This window comes from Pezoporus occidentalis, unplaced genomic scaffold, assembly GCF_034315485.1.
Source record: "Pezoporus occidentalis ecotype Australia unplaced genomic scaffold, CSIRO_AGI_Poc_V1 ctg93, whole genome shotgun sequence".
NCBI classification, from domain to species: domain Eukaryota; kingdom Metazoa; phylum Chordata; class Aves; order Psittaciformes; family Psittacidae; genus Pezoporus; species Pezoporus occidentalis.
In genome coordinates, this window is record NW_026916294.1 from 5,577,182 (window position 1) to 5,602,422 (window position 25,241).

General features: G+C 41.8%; 2 protein-coding genes across 9 annotated transcripts in view; one reads left to right on the forward strand and one right to left on the reverse strand.

The window, feature by feature from the left end:
* ALK (ALK receptor tyrosine kinase) overlaps positions 1 to 5,659 on the forward strand; it is a 320,140-nt gene extending 314,481 nt beyond the window's left edge. For both annotated transcript variants that reach the window (XM_062605735.1, XM_062605736.1), the window contains 2 exons: positions 792 to 2,837; positions 4,929 to 5,659. In XM_062605735.1, the coding sequence (XP_062461719.1) occupies positions 792 to 1,496 (705 nt within the window). In that variant the 3' untranslated portion in view covers positions 1,497 to 2,837; positions 4,929 to 5,659. The remainder of the gene's footprint in view (positions 1 to 791; positions 2,838 to 4,928) is intronic.
* Positions 5,660 to 7,693: 2,034 nt separating this feature from the next.
* Positions 7,694 to 25,241, reverse strand: part of CLIP4 (CAP-Gly domain containing linker protein family member 4) — a 53,188-nt gene continuing 35,640 nt past the window's right edge. For 5 of the 7 annotated variants that reach the window (XM_062605737.1, XM_062605739.1, XM_062605740.1 and 2 more), the window contains 10 exons: positions 23,762 to 23,998; positions 20,391 to 20,526; positions 19,010 to 19,150; positions 16,317 to 16,400; positions 14,397 to 14,537; positions 13,841 to 13,972; positions 11,548 to 11,671; positions 10,939 to 11,003; positions 10,224 to 10,296; positions 7,694 to 9,590 (listed from right to left, as the gene is read on the reverse strand). In XM_062605737.1, coding sequence (XP_062461721.1) covers positions 9,269 to 9,590; positions 10,224 to 10,296; positions 10,939 to 11,003; positions 11,548 to 11,671; positions 13,841 to 13,972; positions 14,397 to 14,537; positions 16,317 to 16,400; positions 19,010 to 19,150; positions 20,391 to 20,526; positions 23,762 to 23,998 — 1,455 coding nt within the window. In that variant the 3' untranslated portion in view covers positions 7,694 to 9,268. The remainder of the gene's footprint in view (positions 9,591 to 10,223; positions 10,297 to 10,938; positions 11,004 to 11,547; positions 11,672 to 13,840; positions 13,973 to 14,396; positions 14,538 to 16,316; positions 16,401 to 19,009; positions 19,151 to 20,390; positions 20,527 to 23,761; positions 23,999 to 25,241) is intronic. The other 2 variants (XM_062605744.1, XM_062605743.1) reach the window with 2 other exon arrangements.

Here is a 25,241-nt window from a genome sequence, read left to right on the forward strand (position 1 = left end):
GGGAAGGGATGTGGCTGACTTTCCAGGTGAAAATCTGATTTATTTATTTTTTTAACCACTATTTTTAGCTTATGAGGAGTGGAGTGGTTTGGGAAGTGTTTTGCTGCCTGCACGAGTGCAGGCTTCTTGTGTGGCATCACACAAGTTTGCCTTCTCTCACTGTTTGGATAGCTTGGTCTGTGTTTCATGTGTGTTTGGATCCTGCAATTGGGAGGCATTGTTTTCTGTGATCTCCAGCTTGCCAGGGTGTTAAGCAATAACTGAAGGTTGCCCAGATCATTTTCTCTCAGTGTAATTTTCAGAACTGCTTAAATATCTCAGAACTACAGTCCCTATGGAATTGGGCTACAAGGGGTCTGCCAGATTGCCTTCTGCATTCCCATCCTCCCCTGTTGTGTGGAGGCAATACTTTCATGGCCGAAACTTTCTCAATATTATCTGTGAATGTTATGAACTTCAAGATGATATAGATTCCAAAACAACGTTCCCACAGGAAATTTGGCTGGACATAAAAAGTGGTTTTCATTCTTTTTGTGCCTCTACTGTTCTGTGGTGAGTTTTAGAGTTGTTGGGTTTTTATAAAGAGTTTGATTTTAAGGGTATCCCACTGCATCCCACAGCTAACTGCGTTTGGTCAGCATCCTCTACACATGAAATGTGGGCTCTGGATAGTGGGAGTGATGCTCTGTGATCATTGCTGACAGCTGTCAGATGTGTTGAGTTTTTAAGGAAGCTCAAGGATACGTGATCACAGCAGACTTTTGAGAAATTCCCACTGTTCTCTCCGACAGGATCCAGATGTGATCAACACTGCTTTGCCAGTAGAGTATGGTCCATCAGCTGAGGAGGAGGAGAAGGTAGCCATGTGCCCTGATGATCCAGAAGGAATTCCACCTCTCTTGGTCTCCACACACCAAGACAGAAAGGACGACAAGCAAACTCTGCCATCTCCACCACCCCTACCGTCAACCATCACTGCTGGGAAACCTGTAGGGAAAGTGGGAGCCTTGGAACCACCAGTGCCAGGGAAGGTGCAGTCTGCATCAGCAGGAGGACATATCAACATGGCCTATGCCCAGTCCAATCCCCCTTCGGAGCTGCGCAAAAGCCGGGGCTCAAGAAACAAGCCCACCAACCTCTGGAATCCAACCTATGGTTCCTGGTTTGCAGAGAAGCAGGCCAGCAAAAACAGTTCTCTGCTGGAGAAGGAGATGCCTGAGAGGGAAAATGTGGGACAGGAAGGAAACTGTACTGTGGGGCCCAACATTGTGACTGGCAGGCTGCCAGGCTCCTCCCTGCTATTAGAGCCATCTTCCCTAACAGCAAGCATTAAAGAAGTGCCTCTCTTTAGGCTCCGCCACTTCCCCTGCGGGAATGTCAACTATGGATATCAGCAGCAGGGCTTGCCCTTGGAAGCCTCCACACCACCGTGCACTGGCAGTTACGAGGACCCTGTCCTTAGAAACAAGAGCCACATAACCCAGCAGGGGCTGTGAGAGCCCTCTACCCTCTTGACTTTCCCCCCCCGTGGCCCCTGAGCCTTGAAGAGATGTCCCATTACCCAATACACCATGAGCAAGGGATCTGACAGCATTACCTTCTGTTTTGTGCCAACTTGCTCCAGAAGTGCCACCCTAGAAGCTGTAATTTCAACTACCCTGAGAGGCTTCAAATCACCGGAGCCCAAATACAGCAAAAGAAACAAGGGGGAGGGAGGATACAGGAAAGATGTTACCTGCAAGGCCCAGCTGCTGTTGCATCAACTCATACGCATGGTTGTTGTCATGCCCTTCCTGTGAGCTTTTCCCAGTTGTGCGTTCTCTGCTTCAGTGTAAAGCCGCGGCTCACTGCCTTGAGTGTTTCATGTCTGGGCTTTTCCATGCCAAACTTGTGGTTGCTGTGGAACACCTGGAGATCTCCTGCAGCTGGCAGAGGTTGTAGTGGGTTTGGGGAGAGCATCCTCTATCCAAACCGAAACAGGATACAATAGTGCTGATGGGTGAGGCAATGGCACGTTCCTAACTTGTGTTCCAGCTACAGTCCAGTCTTCGAAAGTCCTTGAATGCACAGCAGTTATGGGGGTGTTGGCAGGGCAATAGAAAGACACTGGCCACACTGCTTCACTCAGAAGAGAGAGAAGAGGAAGCCTGAAGGATGCATGTAGATGCTATGAGGCATTCTGGGTTGGGGGAGCATTGTTTGGCTGAGGTTTTTTGGGTTTCTTTTTCCTGTGCTTAAGCACTAAAACTGAGTAAAGCCCTTTAAAATTCCTCTGTCCTACAAAAGCAGGAATATCCTTCATCAGGAACTTGTGCATGTCAACTGGAACCAAGGTAAAGTTTTGGAGGACGATGCCCTGAAAATGGAGAGCCACCTGCATACCTTAGAGGTTTACAGTAGCCTTTGACATACCCTGTACAAACAACAACAGAAAGGCAGAAGATGCTATCGTGCCACAATCCGGATGCCAGACACTGTATTTGAAGGGTTTAGAGCCCTTGTTCTTTTAATGAAACACATGTATGATAGTGGTTTAAAGACAAACACTGCATTGACTCATTTTGTACACCTTGTGCATGAAAAGTATTCCAGTTAAATGTATTGTCAAAACATAGATGTAGGAAATAATTCATGTGTAAAGATGTGCATTAGTAACTTCAGCTTAGGGTTGCGAGGAGCTGTTTTAGCATAAACACTATCCAAAAAAAAGAGGTGCCTATTTCCATAGAAATGGGTGTACTGGAGCATCAGCAGAGGAATGTGAAGGTGTTCTTCAGTCCAGGACTGTTCGTTTCAGAGAAGTGATGCTGAATCTGGCCCTGGATTCAAACACTGAGGTAAGCTTCCTTCCTGCATAAGGGGTCAAACTAGAATCCACATACACATACTGCAAACCTGAGAGACGTGCAGACTGAAATCAGAGGGCTTGGGCTTGGGCCACCACCTGTGTGAAAAACACCTAAGAGAGGGGAGGTAGTGTGCTCCCCTGACCTGCCTTCCTGACCTCTCCAGTACACATAACTAAACTCCTTTAGACAAATGCCAGAGCTGTGTGTGGTGGTTGGGTAATGGGGCTGTGCTCCTGTGTTGGGAAGCTGGAGTCAGGGGCTGCTCTGATTTCATGTTGATCTGCTGGGGATCCATCGCACTGCCACAGCGTGGGCTTGGTGGGGATGAGGAGGTTGCCCTTGGGGTGTCCTGCTGCTATGCACAGGCTTCTTTCACTTGAACTAAGTGAGTATTTGTGATCTCCAAGGTTATTAGGCTCACAGCTCTTGTCATGAATTAGCCACAGGGGAGGGATTCTGCCTAGGTTAGGACTGCATTAGTGTCGCACTGGTGTTTCTCTTTCTAGCTCAGTAAACTCAATGGTGTAGTTTTCTAGAGTCTCAAGAAAGATGATTAATTCAGGAGCGCTCTCAGAACAATTTCTGACGCTCATATATTATTCATGTATATTAGCAATTTTCATTTAACTATTCCAGCTTTCTCATTTCCAGAAGGGCTGAGGTTCCATGTGGCTTTTTTTAGCTCTTCTCTGCATAGGAGGACACGCTAGAGTTTTTGCTACCCTGCCTCTTACGTGTCAGTGCGGACAGAATCTAACCTGTATCCTGACAAGTGTTCTTAAAGAATACATGAGAACAGAAAGTTGCTAAGTTAATGACCTTTGACTACCTGAAATCATTAATTCTTGGAGCTGGGGAAGCAGCTCTGACACTGCCCAAATGCAGATAAGCCATCAGGTTATAGACACATAGAATGGTTTGGGGTTAGAAGGGAGCTTAAAGCTCATCCAGTTCTAGACCCCTGCCATGGGCAGGGACACCTTCCACTGGAGCAGGTTGCTCCAAGCCACATCCAACCTGGTCTTGAACACTGCCAGGGATGGGGCAGCCACAACTTCTCTGGGTACCCTGTGCCTCAGCACCCTCACAGGGAAGAATTTCTTCCTAACATCTCATCTCAATCTCCCCTCTGTCAGGTTAAAGCCATTCCCCCTTGTCCTGTCACTACAGGCCCTTGTAACAAGTTCCTCTCCAGATTCCTTGTAGACCCCCTTTAGGTTATGGTGTTAAAGGTAGCATTTCTAAAGAAGTTTTAAAAGCACAAGCAGCAAGAGGTGATTTTAAGTTTGGAGGTGAAGGAGGAAAGGCTTTCCCCAGCTGTGGAGATTACTGCACTGCAGCTTGTGTGAAGTTATTTTTATCACAGCATTTCAACTGAAATAACTCTTTACAGAATGGGAGTTGTAAGAATTGAAGGAGCTAAACACATTACTGATTCGTACCTGTGGAGTGTGTGAGGAGATGATTCTGGTCTGGGGAAATGCTGAATTACTACTCTAGTCTGCTGGGTATGGTGCACTGAGATAAATACTGTTCAGCACTAGCAGTTGGGTTTAAGGAAGCTTCCTTCCAGTGTCTCCAGCGTCAAATGTTTTGTTGCAGGGGTTTTGTGCTGTGGTTTGGGGTTGGGGGGGTGGTTGGTTGGTGGTTTTCTGTTGGTTTTTTGTTTTGTTTTTAAATCCTCCCTCTGAACCCTTGGAATTCAGGAATCTAGTTTGGGCTTATGCGTAATGTAAAAAACATATCTCTGAGCTCTTCCACAGCAAGTACTTAGTTTGTTACCCTGTGTGCTGCCCAAGCACAGCACCCTGGTGTGCAAAAATTGGTCTGTAAATATTGACACTCATCAGATCTTGCCAATCCCCCTTTAAACCCTTCCACAGCAGGCTTCATGTTGTAAGAAGAAAATTCAAGTTACTTTAAGCCTCTTACTCGTTCTTCTTTAAACTTGTTTTTTAAAAATGTAGTTTATTGAGACTGTGTCAGCTTTTCAAAGGAATTTGCTTTTAAGACTGTTAATCATCTTTTTCACTGGCAGTATTTTACATCCTGGTCTTATGTGTCTTCCTCACTCTACAGTGGAAAAGCAGGAAGCAGTATCATCTACAAGATGCAAAGCATGACTGGAGAAGATCTCACGCTACCACCCCCCCACTCTGGAAATGGCTTATTCCCACATGGATGTTAACCCATTTCCTGTAGATTTAGGTAGGTTTCCGATTCTGTAAGCTGGTGAAGGTGAACTAGGTTGGGGTGCCTGCTTCTCCGTCGTGTGCCTGGAAATGACACAAGACAAGAAGTTTGGGTGGTTCTGCTTCCTTGAGGAGTGGTGGCAGGCGAGGGGCAGAGGACACCTCTGCTATGAGGAAAGGCTGAGAGTGTTAGGGTGCTTTTATGATGCAAGAGATCTGAAATGGGCTATGAAGGATTCAACTTTTCATGTCTGCTCCTGTTACTGAGCCTGACCTCTGGGTGACAAGAACCTTAGCATAGGAATAGCATAAAACAGCTTTCCACAGCAGCAAAGACACCATCGTTTGTCCGAAAGTTAAACCACATTACAGGAAAATGTCCAAATTGTCTGCATCTGGCTTCTTTTAGTAACAAGCTTCATTATGGGAGTGTCTGTCTCATGTACAGCAGTTTATGCAACATTGTTTATAAAGGAAGGGCCTGTGCACTTCAGGGATACTATGAAGAAAACACTAATATATGGTCATTGAGTATTTTGTATTGAATAGTGTATTTGTATTGTAAACAAGTGTAGTGAACCACAAGGCATGAAGACAAATAAAATGACTGTAGCTGGCTTTCTCTGTGTGGGGCTGTGTGGTGATTGGAGCAGTATCAGTGGAAGGGCTCTGGGCATCAGTTTTTTACTTGATGAACTTACACAAGTACTAAGGTACATGGGCACAGAGAGGAGCAGGCAGGGTGTTAAAGCATGGCAGCCACTCCTCAAGCTTCACTGCGTTGTGTCCGCACAAAAGACAGTGTGGATCCTTCTAGTGCAAGCCACCAAGGCTGGCTTTTACCTACAGGAAAGGAGCTGGTATAAGAAGAGAACCAAGTGTAGATGGTTGAAGAGAGATGTGGGCATTTTTGTTCCTGAAAGTGTGTATCTTAAGATAGCATTTGTCTTCTGAGTCGGGACATGGAATTTGCGCAGGTCTGGTTAGAAGCTGTTATTTTACTACAGTGGAGTGCCACTGCTGAGTCCTGTGACAGACATTGAAAGAGGTGGCTCAAGCCCTGCAGCGCTCACTTTTTAACCCTCCCTTATACCACTCCTCTGCCAGAGATAGCTGGTTTCTCAAGAAATGGTCTTTGAAATTAGGACTGACTTATCTATAAACCTTCTTCTTCACTTTGTTATCCACATGCTAATTCTCCTGCAGGACAGAGCTGTGGTTTAATTAAATGGACTTTTTTTCCAGAGCAGGTATCCAGCAGGCATGTCTCCTCTCCCTCCATTATCCACGCTCTCGTTTCCTCCTTAACTGAAAAGGGAGCTCCCCTGTGCCATACTGCTTTGGAGCTGGCAATCTTTGCTCTAATTTCCATTTTTTCCAGAGGTGTCTGTCTGCAGCAAGGCAGGAAAAAGGATGGAGGTGAGTGTTCAGCCATGTGGCTTTCTTGGACACAGTTTCAGTTTCCACCTAGTGTTTGACAAGGCTTCTGCAAACTGAACTCTGAAAGCAGGGATGTAAATGCTGGCCTTGCCACCTATGCAGCCACTCTCCCAGGCAACTCCACTAACGTAGCAGAGAAATTAGGTTATGTTTTGCAAATCTGCAGTGCCAGTTTTGCATCCCTGTGCCTCAGATCTTGCTGGACAGCAACACTTTTAAAGCACAGGCTCCCTGCCCAGAAAACCATTAACTGTATCTGTAAAACAGTCACTGAATGCAGCTGGACTGAGCTCACTAGATATGAATTCCCTGTTCTGGGACCCCTCAAGGAAGGTTCTCCTCCTGCCACACCGATGACCTTTCTGGCCAGTGTCCAACAACTTGAAAGACTTCATTGCTAGGATCACTGAAGAAGTGCATTTTCTAAGGAGAATCCTTGGAATGGTTGTTTATGAAGCAGGTAATATTTTAGTTACATGGTTTATAGGGACTTTGAGAATCAGTTGTCTTTTCCAACCAGTCTGGGGCTGTGATCATATAGACCTGAGCAGAGCACCTAACTTCAAGCTTCACCAACAGTTATTTTCAGAATCTTTCTTTATGACCTGCAATGTCCTCCTGCCAGTTGGAGAAAAGGATTATGGCAACTTACCTTGGATTTAGGGAAGCACAAACCCCTTCACATCACCAACTTGAAGACAGCCATCAGTAATCCTTTCTGGAATGGAGGTACTGATTTATTTCTGTTTCAGGCCACGTGAATTTACAGTGCTGCTTGCTTCCTTACAGAGGATTCTTAGTGCTACCAAACCAGCTCCATACTGATAATGGTCCTGACTTGCTCCCTCTAGCCTACATTGCTCTAGCTGATCTTATGTCAGAGCTTTCAGGAGAAGCATGTAGCTAGCAGCTGCTGAAACTGAAAGGAAAAGCACACTACACTAATGCTCAGATGGTATCCGTGCCATCTTCTCTACCTGTCAGGATTCAATCGATTAAGTCCTGCAGTTTTTGCTAGACCAGGCCACCGACACTGTGTTTGACAACTGGCGGCCTCCATGAGCAAGCTGGGAGATAGACCAAACACTTCTGGGTTATATTCCACAGCTCCTGTTCCACGCTGTGTCCTGTTACCGTAACTTGTACCTAAGACCAGACATGAGAGTATGTACGTTCTGCAGTGACCTAAGAAAAATGCTTTTTGCCACACTGCTCACCAGGGTTTCATTTTACTGAGACCGGCAAGAAACAGGTATTGGACAACATAAAGTTCAGCACATCACTGAACATCTGCATCTTCAAATATAAAGCATTAATTTTTTTACATTTAAAAATGTACAGCTTTTATATTCAATTAAAAATTCCCATAAGTTAGAATACAATATGCACTATTTTAAATACAGGTCAGGAAAAATAGCTACAGCAGTTACTTAAAAGAAGTTGGTAGCAGCAGAATTCTGTCTAAAAATAGGATATTATGATGTAATTTAAAGTGTCACTTCTTCCTGACTCACCCTAACTATTCTATGATTCTTCAAGTAGGTAAAAGCAAGCAGATCACTTAAGAACAACATGACTGTTCTGAAACACAAAGCCATCCTGCTAAGGTAACATTTACATATGCTGAGCAATTAAAATACATGGTATGTTTAAAATATGGACAAAACATTATCTATCTGTTTTAAAAGGCTGATATGCAAATAATTCACATCGAGGCATGTTACAACACACTAAAACCGTCCTTAATTTATCATGAGCCTCTACAATAAATTTCTACTGCAAACTGTTCCAAAAGAAATGTATCACAAATAAATCAAATCATGTTAATAGCTTGCTTGAAGACCCTGCATATAATCCATACCTCTGGCAGGAACTACCATGCTGTATTTATACAGACTTCGTATTTATGATGAGGCTATTAAGTAATGTTAAGTAAAGTACAGGTTTATCTGCATTTAAAACCTGATACTTGCAGCTTGCAGCACACGAAAGGGAAAATACTTCAAAACTGAGGGAAAGCTCTCCAGGAGAGTGCAAAGTGCATTATTTTAAAGAGTGCTTCTTATACATTGCTCCTTCTACAAATGCATACAGCAGAAAGTGCTTTTTACCATACAGCCTGACATGCAGCATATTTGTGCTTTTTAAAGGCATTTTGTTTTACTGCTGTTGTTCACATAGTTAACCACAAATCAGCCCTTTTGTGTTCTGGAGGTGAGAATAAGAGGGGTAAAAAGAGGAGGGATCTGAATGGGAAAATGTAAAAATACTTCACAACTGCTTGAAAAAGGGGTCTCATCGTTTTTGCTTTCTTATTGCTAGCAACTGGTACTGGAACTGGCAAAGTCCCTGGTACCCAAACTAATGGCATTCATTCACCACCTCCTCTGTGAGAAGCATTATCAGTTCATAACCAGGCAGAGGAACATCATTTAAATACTGCTTGAATCAGTAAGTGATTCATGAATGCAACATTAGAGAATGCTGGACATATTGGAACGTTACTCAACAATACAGCATCTCACACCCAAGACACTTTTGCAATACCCTTCCCAAGCAAGGGCTGTTTCAGTAAGAGAAACACAATAGTGGTTTTACTTCTTAATGTGACTTTTTAAAATCTCTATTTTTATATATCTATAAAAATATATTATATATACATATATATGCTAATATATATGTAAAATGCAAATTCGGATTTAATAATTTAAAAATAAGTTTGCATTCTAGATGGGGTTCTTGTGTGCTTTAAAATACATATTTCCTATTGTATGAGCACATTTTGGCTCAGCAGATATCATCTACAAGTTTTGCCCCATTAATCCCACGATAGGTTACTCTGCTAGGTCGAACCAAAACGCCGTGGTTCAGCTTACAGGTGAAGTAGCGCTTCTCCCCCACAGAGCCATCATTTTTTCCCTTGGCGCTTCTGAGTTCCAGTCCAAGCCATATCCCAGGTGCAAAGTCTGCAGGGCCGATGTACCTGATAGTCCCCATTTCGTTGGAGCTGGTCAGAAGGACCTGGGAGCCTTCATGCAGCTTCACTGGTCCCTCGGTGTTAGCTGGAGTGGTGCTGCTCCAGCTGTGCCGTAACACAGAGCTCTTGGATCTAGACAGGAAAAGAAAACGGAAGTCTTCTATGAAACATCCAGGGCAAAGCTGTAATTCAGTGAAGTGACAGGGGGAGGGAAAAATCAACTCCTTTTTTTAAAAAAATAGGGTTTGGTCTCATGTCTCAAATAAAACATGTAATAACATTACCAGGCTTGTACACATGGTTCTCTGAAATACCTGGAAAATCCAAGTTCCTTTCACCTGATAACCAGGACTGACAATTCTAACCACAGGTGATAGTGGTAAATCAAGAAGCACAAAACATTTTATTTGGGGCTTGAAATTACTTAGCTAAAACAACTTTTAACATGCAAGCAGATGACCCCAGGACAAAGTGAAGTCCTTTCACAAGACCCTCTGAACTTCACCCAGCACTGTGAAAATACAGAGATTTAGAAAATACACAGTGATGAATGATTGGAAAACAATTCTAAGGGCAACCTGAATTCAAGGATTGTACTCCAGGATACCCTCAGAAAAACAGTCTACTACTGCTTCACTTTGGAAGGAAAAAAAATTAACGTAGAGGTCTAGATATTACACATCATGAAGATTTTCTTTTGAACAAGAAACAATAAAGCTAACAGGCAGCTCACCCAAACATTTTAAACTCAAAACACTCACCTACCTAACAAAGGAGTTTCTTCTGTTTATCTCCTTCTGTGAAGATGCAGAAGTGATGCTCAGACTGCGCCTAAAGCCTAAGTGGAAAGGTTAATAAGCTGCATAGGACTTCAGAATAAAAAACAAACCAACCAACCCAACAACCAAAACCAGCTCTTTCTGAGCTCCTATTCTTTATGTTTTCTTTTACACTACTTCCTTTGCTTCACATTCTGCCTTCTCATTTGAAAATAGTGATGCAATGTCTCATGAAGCTAAGAGTCCATAACATGTTCAAACGTGTTCAGACTTGCAAAGACAGAAATGAAACAAAAGCAACAAGGGTAATGTGAAGCAGCCTTTTACAAATAGCTTAGGTAAGGAAAAAGAAAAACAACTACTTCAAATAGCTCACAAATGTCATACAGCTCCCGCCTACACCAATCTGTTCAATAATCTCAATTTAGATTAAGGAGCAGGTTCAGTTTATGGTTAACACTAATTAGAACACAATACAGCAATAAGGAAAGAGTATCTTAACTCTGACACTATTATTTCTGCCAGTATATGGGTTAGAAACAACTAATAACAGTTCATTCTGCAGGCTACATATTTAAGGAGGGACAGGACAAACTGGCGCTTGAAAATCTGTGTGAGAAGGTGGCTTTCTGCAGTTAGGTGAACAGTAGCCTGCAGTAGGCTACCTAAGCCAAATCACAGTGTCTTTCTTACACTCCTACCTGGAAAAGTGCGGTTTATTTTATTCAGCGAAGTCTCCGAGAGAGAATCCAGAGAACCCGTTAGCCTGAAAAGCAATAGCACAACAAAGAAGTCATTTCAACTCAAATCTGAACAAAGCTACTGCTGGCATTCTTGTAATGTGAGTTAAATGCTGATTCTTTCCCTTCTCCATCTGCTCCCAAGAGCCACAAACATTTCAGCTGTAATCAGGCCAGTACATAACAGTGTCCAGAGCAAACTAGTTTGAGTCATCTGCCTTTTACTCCACAAGTGAGCATGTATAATTTTGAAGGGAGTATCTTCAACAGTTGCCTGAGCAGGGTGTTCAGGGAAAAAAAAGGCAAGAAAACATCTGGCAGGTCAACTAGATACAAATACTAAACACAGAGCACAATACTCCTCAGGTGTTCTGGGGGGGCTGCATTTCAAATTCAGGCTCTTGCTTCCAAAGAGCTGATCTAAAACTCGTCAGGTTTTTAATGGAGGTTATGAAATTCCATTAGCAGAAGAAAATATTTCTGTCATATCTGGGGTAAAACTTTGTTTCCTGCCAGAAATGCATTAAGAAAGCATTTGGCAACAAACATTAAACCAGCTTCAGTGCTTACCTCTGTACACGAGATGGTGGTGCAAATATACCATGTCTGGGAAGGCAACTGAAGTACTGGATGCCTCCCACGGAACCATCATTCTTCCCATGAGGCTTGTCCAATTCAATTCCACACCAGAATCCTGCATTTCAAAACAGTAAAATCATGGTATTTTGAACAAAACACCACCACAGGCTTTACTTCATACAGACAGCTGCTACAGTTGGGATTCGGCCACATCAAGGAAAACAGTTTCTAGTTAGAAACTGTCTAAATCATAATACTAAATATATATAAGTAACTATGTAACTATACAAAAACATATAGCAGAATAAATCTAATGATTATTATCTTGATGATATTTCTATATGCTTTCATGGAAGTTATTGATATTTTAATTAATACAGAAAAGGTAAACCTGTTTTTATATATATATATATACACTGAAAGCAAACAGAATGTTACTGAATTTAACAGTGGCTATTTGATGAAGAGGAGTCAGGAATGAAGAGCAGCGGTGGTTCAGGTTTCTCTCTTCAGCCTTATGAGCACATGGTTTATGCCTCATCTGAGATCATCAACAGTAAAATTAAAGTTTTGATATTAATTCATTTCTCTACTCCATCTAGCAAGTTATAATTAATACAAATTGCAAGGCTGGCTGTGTGATACTGAGAGAAGGGTGTAAGAATCGGGAGTGGCCGGCAATTCATCTCTTACCCGACACTGAACAGGCATCAAGATGTTAATAGGCTTGATCATTCATAACCTGTGATAAATGGGAGCTAATTACATAAGGGTGCTAAATTTCATACTCCATTACTCGTCCTTATGCTATCCAGCCCCAAAAGATTCAAAATTTAATTCAAGTCACTTGGTACTAAGGCACTGGATAAAATGGCAATTCTAATTATCAGCTCAAGAAACTTGGGAATGACATCTTATGAATTAGAAGGGCTCGGTACGTCAGGAGTGCTCCCCCCCTCCTGTTTTCAGAATTAAAGAAAGATCTGCACTGCAGCAAATGAAATAAAAGTCTGGGTAACTGCCAGAGCTTTAATACATATTAAAATAGAAATACCTAAAAATGCACCTGTTACCTTTTCCATAAATGAGTCTGCAAATGGTGAGGATTTGGCACCTTTCCACCCTCACTCCTTACAATACCATCTTTTCTCAAAAAATAAAGAACTGTTCCCCACTTTGAAGCAGAGCAAGCAGGAGGAGGCTGTTGAGCAGCTTTCTTACACTTGTTTACACTTACAGTGTATTTGGACAACCAGTCCTCATTGTTTACTTTGTAAGCAGCAATGCAAAGGTTGGAGCCATCACACCAAAGAGCAGGATCAGTTAATCACAGTAGCTTAAGCCACGACTGCCTATAGCAAAACTGGGGGAAAGGGGCGAGAAGGAACAACGCAAGTACAGAGCTTGTGCCCCAGGCTCCCATTCTGCCGTTCTCGCTGTTTCTTTGTGAAGTATTGATGCCACCGAGTGTCGCGATGGAGTATTGCTGCTCACATACCAGTCAAATAGACCTCATTTAAACTAGGTACTAGCACCAGCACTGACCAACTGGTTTTGCAGTGCCCTTGCAGTAAGATGGTTATAGGTAAGGCCATAAACATTATAGAGTACGGTTACAAGAAACAGAATTCAGAAAACAGTTTCTAGGATTTAGAACAATTCTGAAAACACCTGGCTTCATTTGCAGAGTGGTTTATAGCAGGGGAAGGGTGGGAGGAGCTGAAAGGGAGAAGGATTAGAAAATGATGGTAGGGTTTAGGGCTTTTTGAGATGCTTGAACTTGTCATCTGTCCTGTGACCTAAAGGTTTGTTAGTTAAATGTTCACAATTCCCTTCTTAAAGATGCAAAGAAGTTCAGAACAACCCACATATATGACATGGTAAGAATACCAGTATTGCAAGAGATGAGCTGTGTTAAAAGGCATACTACAAGAAGTAAGGAGTAAAGGCATGTGATCTCAATAAACTGTACCCCACTTTGGAGACTAAACAGAGGCTTTTCAGAAAGCTCTGTAACAATGCCTACTATTTCAACAGCAAAATACTGCTCCTAAGTAAGCTGGTTTAGAGACAAGTAAAAGTCACCCTTTCAACCAGTATTTTCTGGCAGTTGCATTGAAGTAAAAATATGCAGTGAAATGCAGGAGAGGAAGAACACTGAAACAAATCAGTAAATTTGGATTTTTTTTTTTTTGAAGGAGGAAAAAGGTGGAGTTCTCTCCATGTTCACATTTAAGCCATCCCATCCTGATTCTACAACATACACAAAGAGCTTTGCAAATACCTGGTGCAAATTTTGTCATCCCACAAAATCTAACGATGCCTGTTCTCTGTCCTACCACCAGGACTCTGTCTCCAACCTGAATTTCTCCTTCACCAAAAGCATTTTTCCTTGTAGCTGGAGAACTATAGAACCCTGGTCAACAGAAGAACAAGATAAACGAATTAGCGACACAGTATCTTTAAAATTAAGGAAGTCTTCAATAGTGAGCCAACAGGTAAACAGAGTACCCATCGTTAACAGTGTACCTTTAACATATGGCATCACACCACAGATTTTGCTTACACAAAAGCATTGCTTTGCTTCAGTGTGACAGCTGTGGACTGCAGCCCTTTCTCTGCAGCTGAAAGGTACAGTGACCAACCATGAGAACACTTTTTTCCCCTTGAAGATGTGCTTAAAAATGTTTTAGAAAGTTAAGTTTATGGTTAAACTACTTCCCAAGAGTCTGTCTTGAACCGTCTCAGTGTCTGAACCAGCACAGGCAGTTGTACACAAGCACCGTGTACAGCAGTAAACCCCGCCTGTGAAAACACACCTCAGTATCTACAGACCATACCTGCACTGATTTTAGATGAGGCAGAAGACACTCGGGTCACTGCCTTCTTACTGCTGCCAGTCAAGTTCCTCTTCTTGGAGTAATTCCGTTTGCCTTCCAAGGAGGTAGTAGAAGAGGAAGAGCTGGTGTACCCAGGAAAACCTAAATGATGTAAACGGAAATAGTCTATTAGAGGGCAGAGTCAGAAAAGGACAGATTAAACAGAAGGGAAAGCTTCTGTCAGAAGGAAGTGAAGTGTTCTCCACAGTGGGCAGAATACAAACAGCCAAAATTAGAAGTTGTTAAGCAGCAGTTCCACAGACTCCTGTCAGGAATGGCACAGGTGTGTCTGCTCCTGCCTTGGGACTAAGGTGATGGACAAGTGTTAAAAGAGGTCTCCAAAAGCCCCTTCACTATTACTCCAGGAAAGTTCTTCTAAACAACCCCAAGTATATTTTAATTAAATTATGGGAGCCTTACTTAGTAGGGAGATGATTCCACCACACTGCCAGCATCCAGCCTATGAAAGATTTGATGAGAAGTGGAAGAAAGGTGATACTACATGAGTGAATTATTGCCTGTATTAAAGCCTACTAGATTCCATTACACGCTGTATTAATATTAAAATCTGCACTATAAAGTAAGAATGGGAGATAAATCACGTTTATCTGCATTCGCAAACCCTGATGTCTCAACTGTCCGGTAAGACTTATGATTAGCTTTCCTCCCATGATTCTATGATTCCTTTTCAAGGCTTTCCCAGATCTTCCCTTTCCTACCCCTTCTGCCCAAAATGAGGCAGGGTACAGCAAAACATGTTTGCTTCTCAGTGTGAAAAATTAAGATCATCTTATTAATTGAACTTTCCAGAATTCCAGGAGGCTTAATTCATTAGTTTTTGCCAGGCATCTTGATCTCAGCACAGGGTTAGCATGTTCAATATAATTTAACTTCTCCTAAGTCATGTCTTATACCTCCCAGTTATTGTGGTGCCACTAAGTGCCCTCCATGATCATACAAGCAGTGCTGGAAACCTCCCTCTACACAAACCCTAGCTTGCTTCTGAAAAAGTATCATACAGGGCAGCACGTAAGTACCTTACACTAGCCTCCTTCGTAAGTCCCCTCCTTGCAACTGTACACTGACGGAGGATATAAAAAGATGCTTTTCTTCAAAGAAGATATACTCAAATTCACAATTCAAATTATTTCAAGGAAATACTGCTTTTACCAACACAATAAATAACCTCAAAGGAGACCCCATTTTTACAGTTTGTTAAAGAAAAGAGTGAGGTCCTTTTATGTTTAAAGTTCAGCAAACAAAATACTGACACAGTAGAAGTCACTATCCAGTGCTGGAACTAGATAATTGCACGGCATGATTCATATGTAACAGGAACTTTTTAAAGAGCTAGTTTCAAGTTTCATATTTGAAGCCTGTTATTAGGAGTCTTCTGTGACATGATGCCAAGACTCAAGTGCTGTTAGATGGCAACACCTGATTATACAAGCTTGAACGTATGATACAGGAGAGAATAAAAACTGCCACAGAACACGTGCAAAGTTATTTATTAAAATCTAAGCAGTGACGATACAGGACAAAAGGTCTCCCTCAGAAACCTAAGAAAGTAACTCTGGAGCTCCTCTCTCAGATCACTTACCAACAGACAGCTTCCAGCTTTAATTGTCTATATTCTTGTCCATGTATTTGGATAGAAGCTGTTCCCAAACCAACACAAAATGCCAGGGAGCAGCCACGCAAATTTCACTTGCTCCAACTAAACTGTGTACTGCCTGCTTGGGACTTAAATACAGACAGGCAAGGCACTTTCCATACTGTCAATACAGGAGTTCTACAGAGGTAAGGCAGCAGTAATGCCTCTTCTGCCCTAAACCAAACATTTTCCTCAAGATGTTAAAAGAGAAAAGAATATTTAGTTACCATCTTTTGCAGGTACAGGTTTTCCCCTGTGAGGAGTCATGAAGTTGCTTTCCAAAGCACCCTCTTTTTTCGCCGTGTTTAGGCCTATAGAAAGAACATGTACAATTAAATGCATACATCCAACAAAGAACACCACTCTTTTCAGGAAAGTCATGTTTGAAACCAATTTGACACATTTGCAGATTAAATGCAGGGATAAACCAGATACACCTGTACAGTTCCTTAGACTCTTGATAAATGGGTAAACAAGGCTGCAGAATTGTTTTGATGGATAAGCACAGATGTTAAACCCCTCAACACATTAAAACAGTCCAAGCCATCTTGCCAAACAATAACCAAATTGTCTGCAAAATATTAATGTTTCTATTGAAGGAGGTTTCTTTAAATCTTTCAAACACTTAACATCTGTTATATACACAACATTCACTTTTATGATCCCTAACACCTACTATTCACTAGGATTAATTTCACCATTTCTGCATTAAAGATTACCCATAAAGCTTTTGAGAGGGTGATTTGAGACCACATCTTTATTTAGCCTACAAGTAATGAAGTAAGCATGGCAGTAAGATTTTTTAAAAGCCTAAGGAGCAACAGTGTTGTGATATGAACTAGAACAGCCATAGAAGTTATGCCAGAGAACAGCCATTCTGCATTCATGACAGTTTCCTACCCTCATTCAATGAAGAACAAGTGATCTATGGTTTACCCCCTCCCTGTCATGGAAGGGATAAAAGAAATAAATCATGTCATCTTTATTTAACTACATCTCTCAGCTTAATTCAGCTACAGGGACTGAAGTAGCTTGCAGATGTACTGTATTTTCTTAAATGTTATGGTTTAGCCACTAAGGCATCAGAGCAAGACCCTACTGGTTGGGACTGAGAACACATTTCTCAATTTGATCACAGTAATCCTTTTCCTAGAAACTTGAAAAAGACCTGTTGTCATCAACCCAATGGGTTACTCAAAGCCAGCAGAAACAAACCAAATTGGAAAATCTCTATGCTATATTTTATTTACACTTCGCAGCTAGTACCCACAGCTACACAAAGCATGCTCATTTTTCTTGGATCCTTACATACCAGTGTATTGCAGAGATGAAGTTTAAAAGAAAGAAATGTAATCTGCCACATAAACACTGCAAAACACAGTTCTGCCTCTGCAGCTCTATCCTCCCACTCCAGCCCATGAATTAGCTGAGCACATTAATTCTAATGGACCTTTCAATTCAAGAACACCAGCCTCCAGATTACTGTTAGTGGATGTAAACTCTGCTGGGCAGATGGATACATACCTCACTCTGATTCTTACCTGAAGCAAAGTATCAAATGTTTAAAATTTACAAAGGCACAAACGCACCTTTATGGTGCAGAAAAAGGTGGTTTATGACTAAAGCAGAACACAGTCTGTGACAAAGGAAACAGTACTTTCATTACAGTGTAATGGATTACAAACAGTTCACAACAAACTGAATCAAACACTGAAGAATACTTAACAGAAAAAGTCAGCTTAGATCTGCTCTGAGCAATACTCCTAACAAACTGATTATTCCCGGAGCTTTTTATGCAAGATGTCCATTTATAAATAGCTTACATCTTGTGCTTCCTGTAAATACACAGAGCTAAAGCTTACTTCCCCCTCAATCTGTGTAGAGCAGCGTTACGTAAGTCATCCAAAATGCTGCCAAAATGCCTCTTTTCCACCAGCCCTGCACACTGTTTCAGTCCCCTGTGCATTACTGGTATGTGGTGTTTTAGGGGCCTGGAGTAAATTCAGTGAGAATGTATGCATACCTTCTACCCCTCAAGCTCTGCTGCCTCAGTATGAGTCACCTACAGAGGGTCCAAAAGGCAAAAGAAATGCTAATGTAATACATTTAATGACATCATTATGTAGCCAGGCAGACACGGGGCCAGATTATGCATGGTGGGCACTGTACACAGCAAGAAGTCTACTCCAAACACCTTGGAGCCCAGACAGGCAGAAAAGACGCCTCATCCTTATTTCACAGGGACAGAAGTTACACAGATAATCAAGTTAACTTGAGTAAATTACTAAACAACTGAAGCAGAGCCAAGGGCTGAGCTTTTAACTCCAATCAGAAGACAGAGGCCTTATTACAAGGGCATCCTTTTTCTAATTTGCCTCTGGTTTTACTCAGATAATTTACTTAGCAGATAGAACACAATCAGATAAGTAGTTCCTTGATCATTTTGCCAGAAAAATTAAATTTCTTCAATTTCTCTTCCTAAAGGCGTATATAGATCAGTTTCTAGATTTTCACTGATTTCAGTGAGATGTTTCAAGTTACCCAGGGAAGAAGATCTTAGTTAATGGAATCGCATAAAGCACAGACATGTAACTGATCCCACAGGCAATCAGAAATTACTTTAATGGCTCGCAAACAAATGTGGACTATTTTAAATAGAGTATGTGAAGACTATAACCTGTCATAGTACATCAGATCACTATAATCACTGAACAGCTACACACAACATCCTTCCAGTACCAGTTTACAGGCTAGTGAACTTCTGATAATGAGAACACGTAGTTAATAAACATCTCCTTTTCATCCCAGGTGATGAACTAAATCCAAACAAGTATTTTAATACCAAGACTTACAGGATTAGCGCTAATTCCTGAGGATTAGTATCCCTCTATCCTGTCTCAACTTAGAAGAAAATACTCACCAGAATTCACTTTGGAAGTTATGTGCGTCACATCTATTTTCTTGGATTTGACCAAAGGTGAAGACCGCACGGAGGAACTTCTTAAAGAGCTTCTTCTGTGATCAGAAGCCTTGCTTATCTTAGAAAGAGGTGCAAAGATACCTGGAGAGAAAACTGTATGTGTCAAAACAAAGACAGGGGTAAAACTCTCTGGCTGCTCACTCTGACATCAGTTAATACAGAGGTTTTTATCAGCCACAGTCACAGCTTGCTGTGCTGCCAAAGCACTTGTAGGGTAGGAAGGACCAGCTCAAATGGACAGTTGTCCTGGGTTCAGCAGTAGCAGTCATTTTTCTCCTCCTCAGTAGCTGATGCAGCGCTGTGGTTTTGACTTCCAGCCTGAGAACAGTGCTGATAACACCGATGTTTTTAGTTGTTGCTCAGTAATGTTTACTCTGACCAAGGACTTTGTGAGCCTCATGCTCTGCCAGGGAGGAGGGAAAGCCGGGAGGAAGCAGAGACAGGACACCTGACCCAAACTGACCAAAGAGGTATTCCATACCACAGCACGTCATGCCCAGGGAGGTAACTGGGAGGGCACGGGAGCTTCTGGGTCAGGCTCGTTTCGGTGGGTAGTATCGTATTCTCTCCCCTTGTTATTTTCTCTTATCATTATTATCATTGGTGGTAGCAGCAGTGGTTTGTGTTACACCTTAGTTACTGGACTGTTCTTATCTCAACCTGTGGGAGTTACATTCTTTCGGTTCTCCTCCCCATCCCTCCAGGAGCGGGGAAGGGGTGAGGGGGGAAAGAAAGAAAGAGGGAGGAAAGGGGGAGAGTGAGTGAACAAGCTGTCTGACTGGTTTTAAACCAGGACAACAGTGAAACCAAAAAGCTTAATGACAGAGTAATTCAGGAAGTCAGTAAAACTATCAATTAGAATCTCCTTTTTGTCCTACCAGTAACATTCAGTCTCTGCTGTTACAAAACACAAGGCTTTGTGTGTCATGAGTGTCCATGAAACAGCAATTAAAATACCTCAAGCTGAATGTTAGGAAACTATTACAAGTGTGCATCTCTTAAAAAGGAAGGCAAAGCAGGTAAAAAACTGTGGCCATTACTGCTGCAACACAAACACTTTCAATAAGATAGGTGGAAAACCAGGAAATATTTTGTCACCCTTTCAAGGAAATAACCAGAACTAACTAGAAATGTTGACTGCTTGGCTGTTTCAGTGGTTTTGCAGATAGCTGCAGACAACCACTAGGAACAGTTAAAGAATAAATCAAACAACGAAAGCACTACAAAGAAAAGCAACAGAATCTGTTATCATTTTATTCTCCCAGAAAGTTCATCTCTTCCAAAACTATTTTTAAAATTAAGGAAGAATTAAAGGCTGTACCATGTTTCGGTGCACACTTGAAGTACTGGACTTTTCCAACACTTCCGTTGTTCTTTCCTTCTGGTTCATCCAGTTCTATGCCAGCCCACTGGCCACTGGCAAATTCCGTCGTGCCACAAAATCTTAATGTACCAACCTAATACAAAAAGCACCAACACAGAATGACTTTGTTACACAAGTATTCATGAGAATATAGTACAGATTATGAAGGAGAAAGCAAGTCATCTCCAAGCTTTTGATCAGAACAATGAAATACAAACGTCATGATCTACCTTGACTACTGCCATGCCTATCTTTCCATGCCAGCCAGTGCATCCTCCAAGACATCTTAATCGTCCTGGGTATATTTTGCATTCAAGAAAAGCAGTGCTTATTGATAGATCTCACAACAAACAAGCACGAGACAGGAAGAACCACAACTCCAAGTCAGCAGTGTACAGGAGTATACGCCTAATGAGAAGTTTTACTTCCAGTGTCTTCCACAACAATAATTCCAGAATCACGGCTAGATACCTTGCTGAACTGGAGATTCCATGGCAATGCTAAGTTAAAAGACCTACAAATGTATATGTGTATATACAAATAAATACATGTAAGTATATATATATTTTTATATATGTTGCAAAGGTTCAAGGGTAAACTTCAGAGCAAATCTTTTCTTTGGAAAAGATTCCAAAGTCTTTTATTCCCTCCTTCTGATTAAACAATATTCAAAAGCCAGCAAATGTTTTAAACACGTTGTTGTTTCAGTATATACTGTAGTACATACTCTGCACAGGTAAGCATACCAAGAATATCAAGACAGACCAGTCTTGTTGGTGGACCTCAGCCTCCACAAATACACATTATAAGCTCACACACTTCAACCAATCAGGGGAGGAATAACTAACAGAGATGCATTTAACACTGATTTAAATTCATTTTTATGCTTGATTTTTAAATTACCTTTAGTACTAAAAATCTTTGATCTTTCAGTTGCTCAGTTTTGTGACCTTAATACTATTAGTTTATTTTCTACTTCAGTCTTCTACCAGACTTCACGGTCTAAACCAGCACTCAGAGGGTAAACAGACGAACTTTTTCTTTACTGTAAAACCTTCCAGCTACTCTTTCTTAATGTTCTATAAAGAAACAAATGTGATCCAGAGCCTGCTCCTCTTTAATGCTAAAGATTTCCTTTAAACTTGAGTTATAGGCAGGTACATCACACTAATCTGGACCCAGACTTTTTAGCTACTAACCAAGAGATCAAATTCAGCCAGAGGAAGCTTGGCCACGCAGCACACAGATTCCTCCATTCTCCAGGCACCAGCCAAAGGGCACTTACTGAGCAGACAGGAGAGACAAGCGGGCGTCTTAAATGGGAGACTGAAATGGCAACACTGAGGCTCCGATTTTGCATGAACCCTAGGACTTTTGCAAGGAAGGAACAGAGGACAGCAAGAATGGGAAAAGAGTTTTCTCCCAGCTACTAGTTTCCCTGCACTCACATTTCATGAAGTGTCCATTCAGCTAACATGTAATCTAGCACAGAAGGAACCAATGAAGCCGGGGGACCCCAAGTCATGTTCACTGTAACCAGTGAACACCTGCTTACACAGCTTCCTACCCTGTAAGAATACTACAATGACAGCCACAGTAGGAATCAAGAGAGGAATCCATTTTCCCTCAGGCATCCACTGCTTGGCTTTCCAGATTCATTAAAGCTGATATACCAGGAGCCTGCAGAAGCAGGGAAGAGAACAGGAATCCATAAATACTGTTCATAAAAATGCTGCCATTCCAGTGCCTTCATCCTAGCTTCCATGTTCTGGAAATTAAAACTGACCTAAGAGGAGGTTAAGAATGGGGTGTAATTGTCATCATCCTGTTCTCACTCTTGCTCCACCCTGCACACAGTTATGAGCATCCAGGGGGTGGGGAAGACAGGGCTGAGATCAACTTCTCCATTCAGACAACTGGGGAAAGTGGGCGGGAAGCAATGTGGGAGTAATGCAGAACAGCTCCTCTCACACTCTCACACAAAGGAAGGAAGGGAGGAAAGCAAACATGGAAAAGACCAAAAAGCACAGTCACATTCCTCCTTCCCACCTGCTGTATGACAGCTTTGGCTCCCTTAAAAATAAAAGCAAGCTGGAAAGCCCTGCTAGCCTTTGGCAGCAGGAAAACAGCTTCCACCAACTTCTTAAAAAACACTGTAATAGCATATTCAATTCAAAACCACATAACCAGACCCAGGCAGCTTTATCCATCTGTGCCATGTTACAGTTCTATGGGCCTTACTTGGAGGAAGGATAAACAAGGACTAATTTCTTCCCTTTCCTGCCATAAAGCCTCAGCTGACTTGCAGTTACATTCTCACTGCTTTCACTGAGCAATGGCTTTCTGTAAAAGAACCTTCCATGAACTTCTTAAAGAATAAGCAGTTGCCTGTCCATACTTCAGTTAAAAACCCCTCTGCACAGATAGTGATCCCTTTGCTTTGCTGACCCAACTTCAAGTATACCAAATGAAATCTAGAATAAAAGCTGCTTTGCCCTCTCAGTGGAGTTCACTTTACAACACTTCAGAAGTGACAATTACAAATCTGAACTTATACTAGAAAAATTACTGAAGGTAAAGCTACTTGTAAAATTTTGCTCACAAATGCCTTCAGTGTTTACCAGAGAAATATTTGAGAGGTTTAAAAGAACTCTAGCACTCTTACATCATTGCAGGGCCCTTGCTATTTAGAGCAAATAAAAGGTGTGAATGCTTAACTGCAGTATCAATGGTGTATTTTTCCAATATATTTCTAAGATGTGCCTAGCCAGGTAGCTTCTTAGAAGCTGTTCACATTTGAGCTGGGCCAGTACTGGCTTCATTCTTATTCTCCCACAAAACCACATAACTACTCTGTTAGCACAGTGCTGCTTCCAAGATTTTAGCTGCATTGCACCAGTGAAATTGGGTTACTAGAGGCTAAGCAGAACTGAAGTTTTCTTTTACTGCCTTCTGGAAACTGTCAAGGGTAATTCATGAATGCACACTCGTAACTGAAAGCTGGGCAACTCACATCTGTAACTTTTGCCATCATTTTAATGTGACACCAAATACGTTAATAAAAGCTGAGCCATGCTGACGTACTACAGAAGACTTGAAAGCCTGTTTACAGATACAAAATGCAGTGTGTGTCTGTCAAAACAGCTTCTCATAATAGTGAATTTCTTTAACACATAGCTGCTTAGCTTCCTGCTTTGTGTAACCAGATCCTTACTGCCATTCAAAGTTCATACCTTCCAGTTTTAGGCTCTCAGGTTTGAAAGGATCTGCAAAGGGATAAGTAAACTGACTATCCAGAAATTATAATAGCATAAGGTTGCTCATCGTACCTTCTGTCCTGCTATAACAACACGATCTCCCAGTTTCAGGCCAAGCGACAGAAGCATGGCCTTGCCTGTGACGTGGTCGTAGTTTGGGATCATGGCTTTTGATATGTCACACGAGAGAGGCACTGCATCCAGCAGTATCTGCTTGATTTCTTTTGCACTGGCCGCTGCATCTGCCATTTCCAGTGGCATATCTACTGGATCAGGAACCACGTCTGCTGGAATCTGCCCTTTGTCATTCTGCAGAAACATAACGTAGCACAGGATTTAATGCTGTGATACAATAAACCTGATCAGGCAAAAGCATAGCAGTTTATGACAGTTTTTCATCTTCTTTATTAACTATTTTTCCTAGAATACAAATGACTATAAAAACATCTGCATTTTCAAATAAGGATGCCAAAACATCCTTAGATATATAAACTACCATTTACAGTGCCTCATTTTCAAAAGTTACTAAATACTAAGAGCATTATTAGTATTCAGAACACATGAAAAAACAAAACACTGTATGTATGTGTCTACCTGAATACAGATTTGGGAAAGTAAGCAAGAAGTCTGGTCTGCAGTGCCAATAATGTAAAGCTAACACCTCCCCCCCAAAAAAAATCAAGAGATCACTTTTACCCTGTGCACAGTTTACTCCTTGGTGAGGCTTATTCCAAATGTAAGGCAGAATTAATGTGTGTTGCATGTACAGCATACACAAAGTTGATATCCCACATAAATACTTGAGTAAAACTGTTCAGGGTTATTTAGACACAGACTATTCCACGAGAGATGAATTAAGGACAGAGTCCTTTCCAAGCAGTCCCCATTCACAGAGAGCAGTGACTGTGATTCCCAGTATGTCCCTATTTGACACTCACCTGAGGCCAGAGTTCTTGGAGCACCAGCTCACCTTAACTCAAGGCCAGCCAGCAAGTAAACTGTTGGGCTGTCAGGCTGCCAGAATGGCAAGTTCTGCCTACACATTCTTCAGCGAACACATCAGTATGGATCTGTGCCCATCTGCCAGTTTCACTAAGTTTGTGGAAATGTGATTACCTCTGTCTTCCAAATTTGACTCAACCAAGCTCCTGGACTCAGAAATCCCCAGGAGCTCAAAGAGTGAATGACAAAGAGCAAGACTGTATTTGCTTTGTTTCCTTAAAAAAGTCTACAAGTTCAGCCTTCCCTGAGCCCCCAGAACATCTCTGTCTCAACTCTAGAAAAATACCAGTCCTTACTCAGCATTTACACTCTGCTGTCCTCATACAAGCAAACTCTACCCACTGCCTCTGGTCAGAACTTTACTGCAGGACTGAAGAATTAATTAAACACCAGCCACTCCTTAAAAACCTAGAGTCATTCTTTAAGTGAAAGTCAGCCTCATTCAAGTCCCAGTTCCTTAAAACCAGGATATAGCTGGCTTAAAGTTGAGCAGGGAGTTTGCTGTGAGTTTTTAGCCATCGCATTAGCAATTGTTTCTGTCACACCAGTC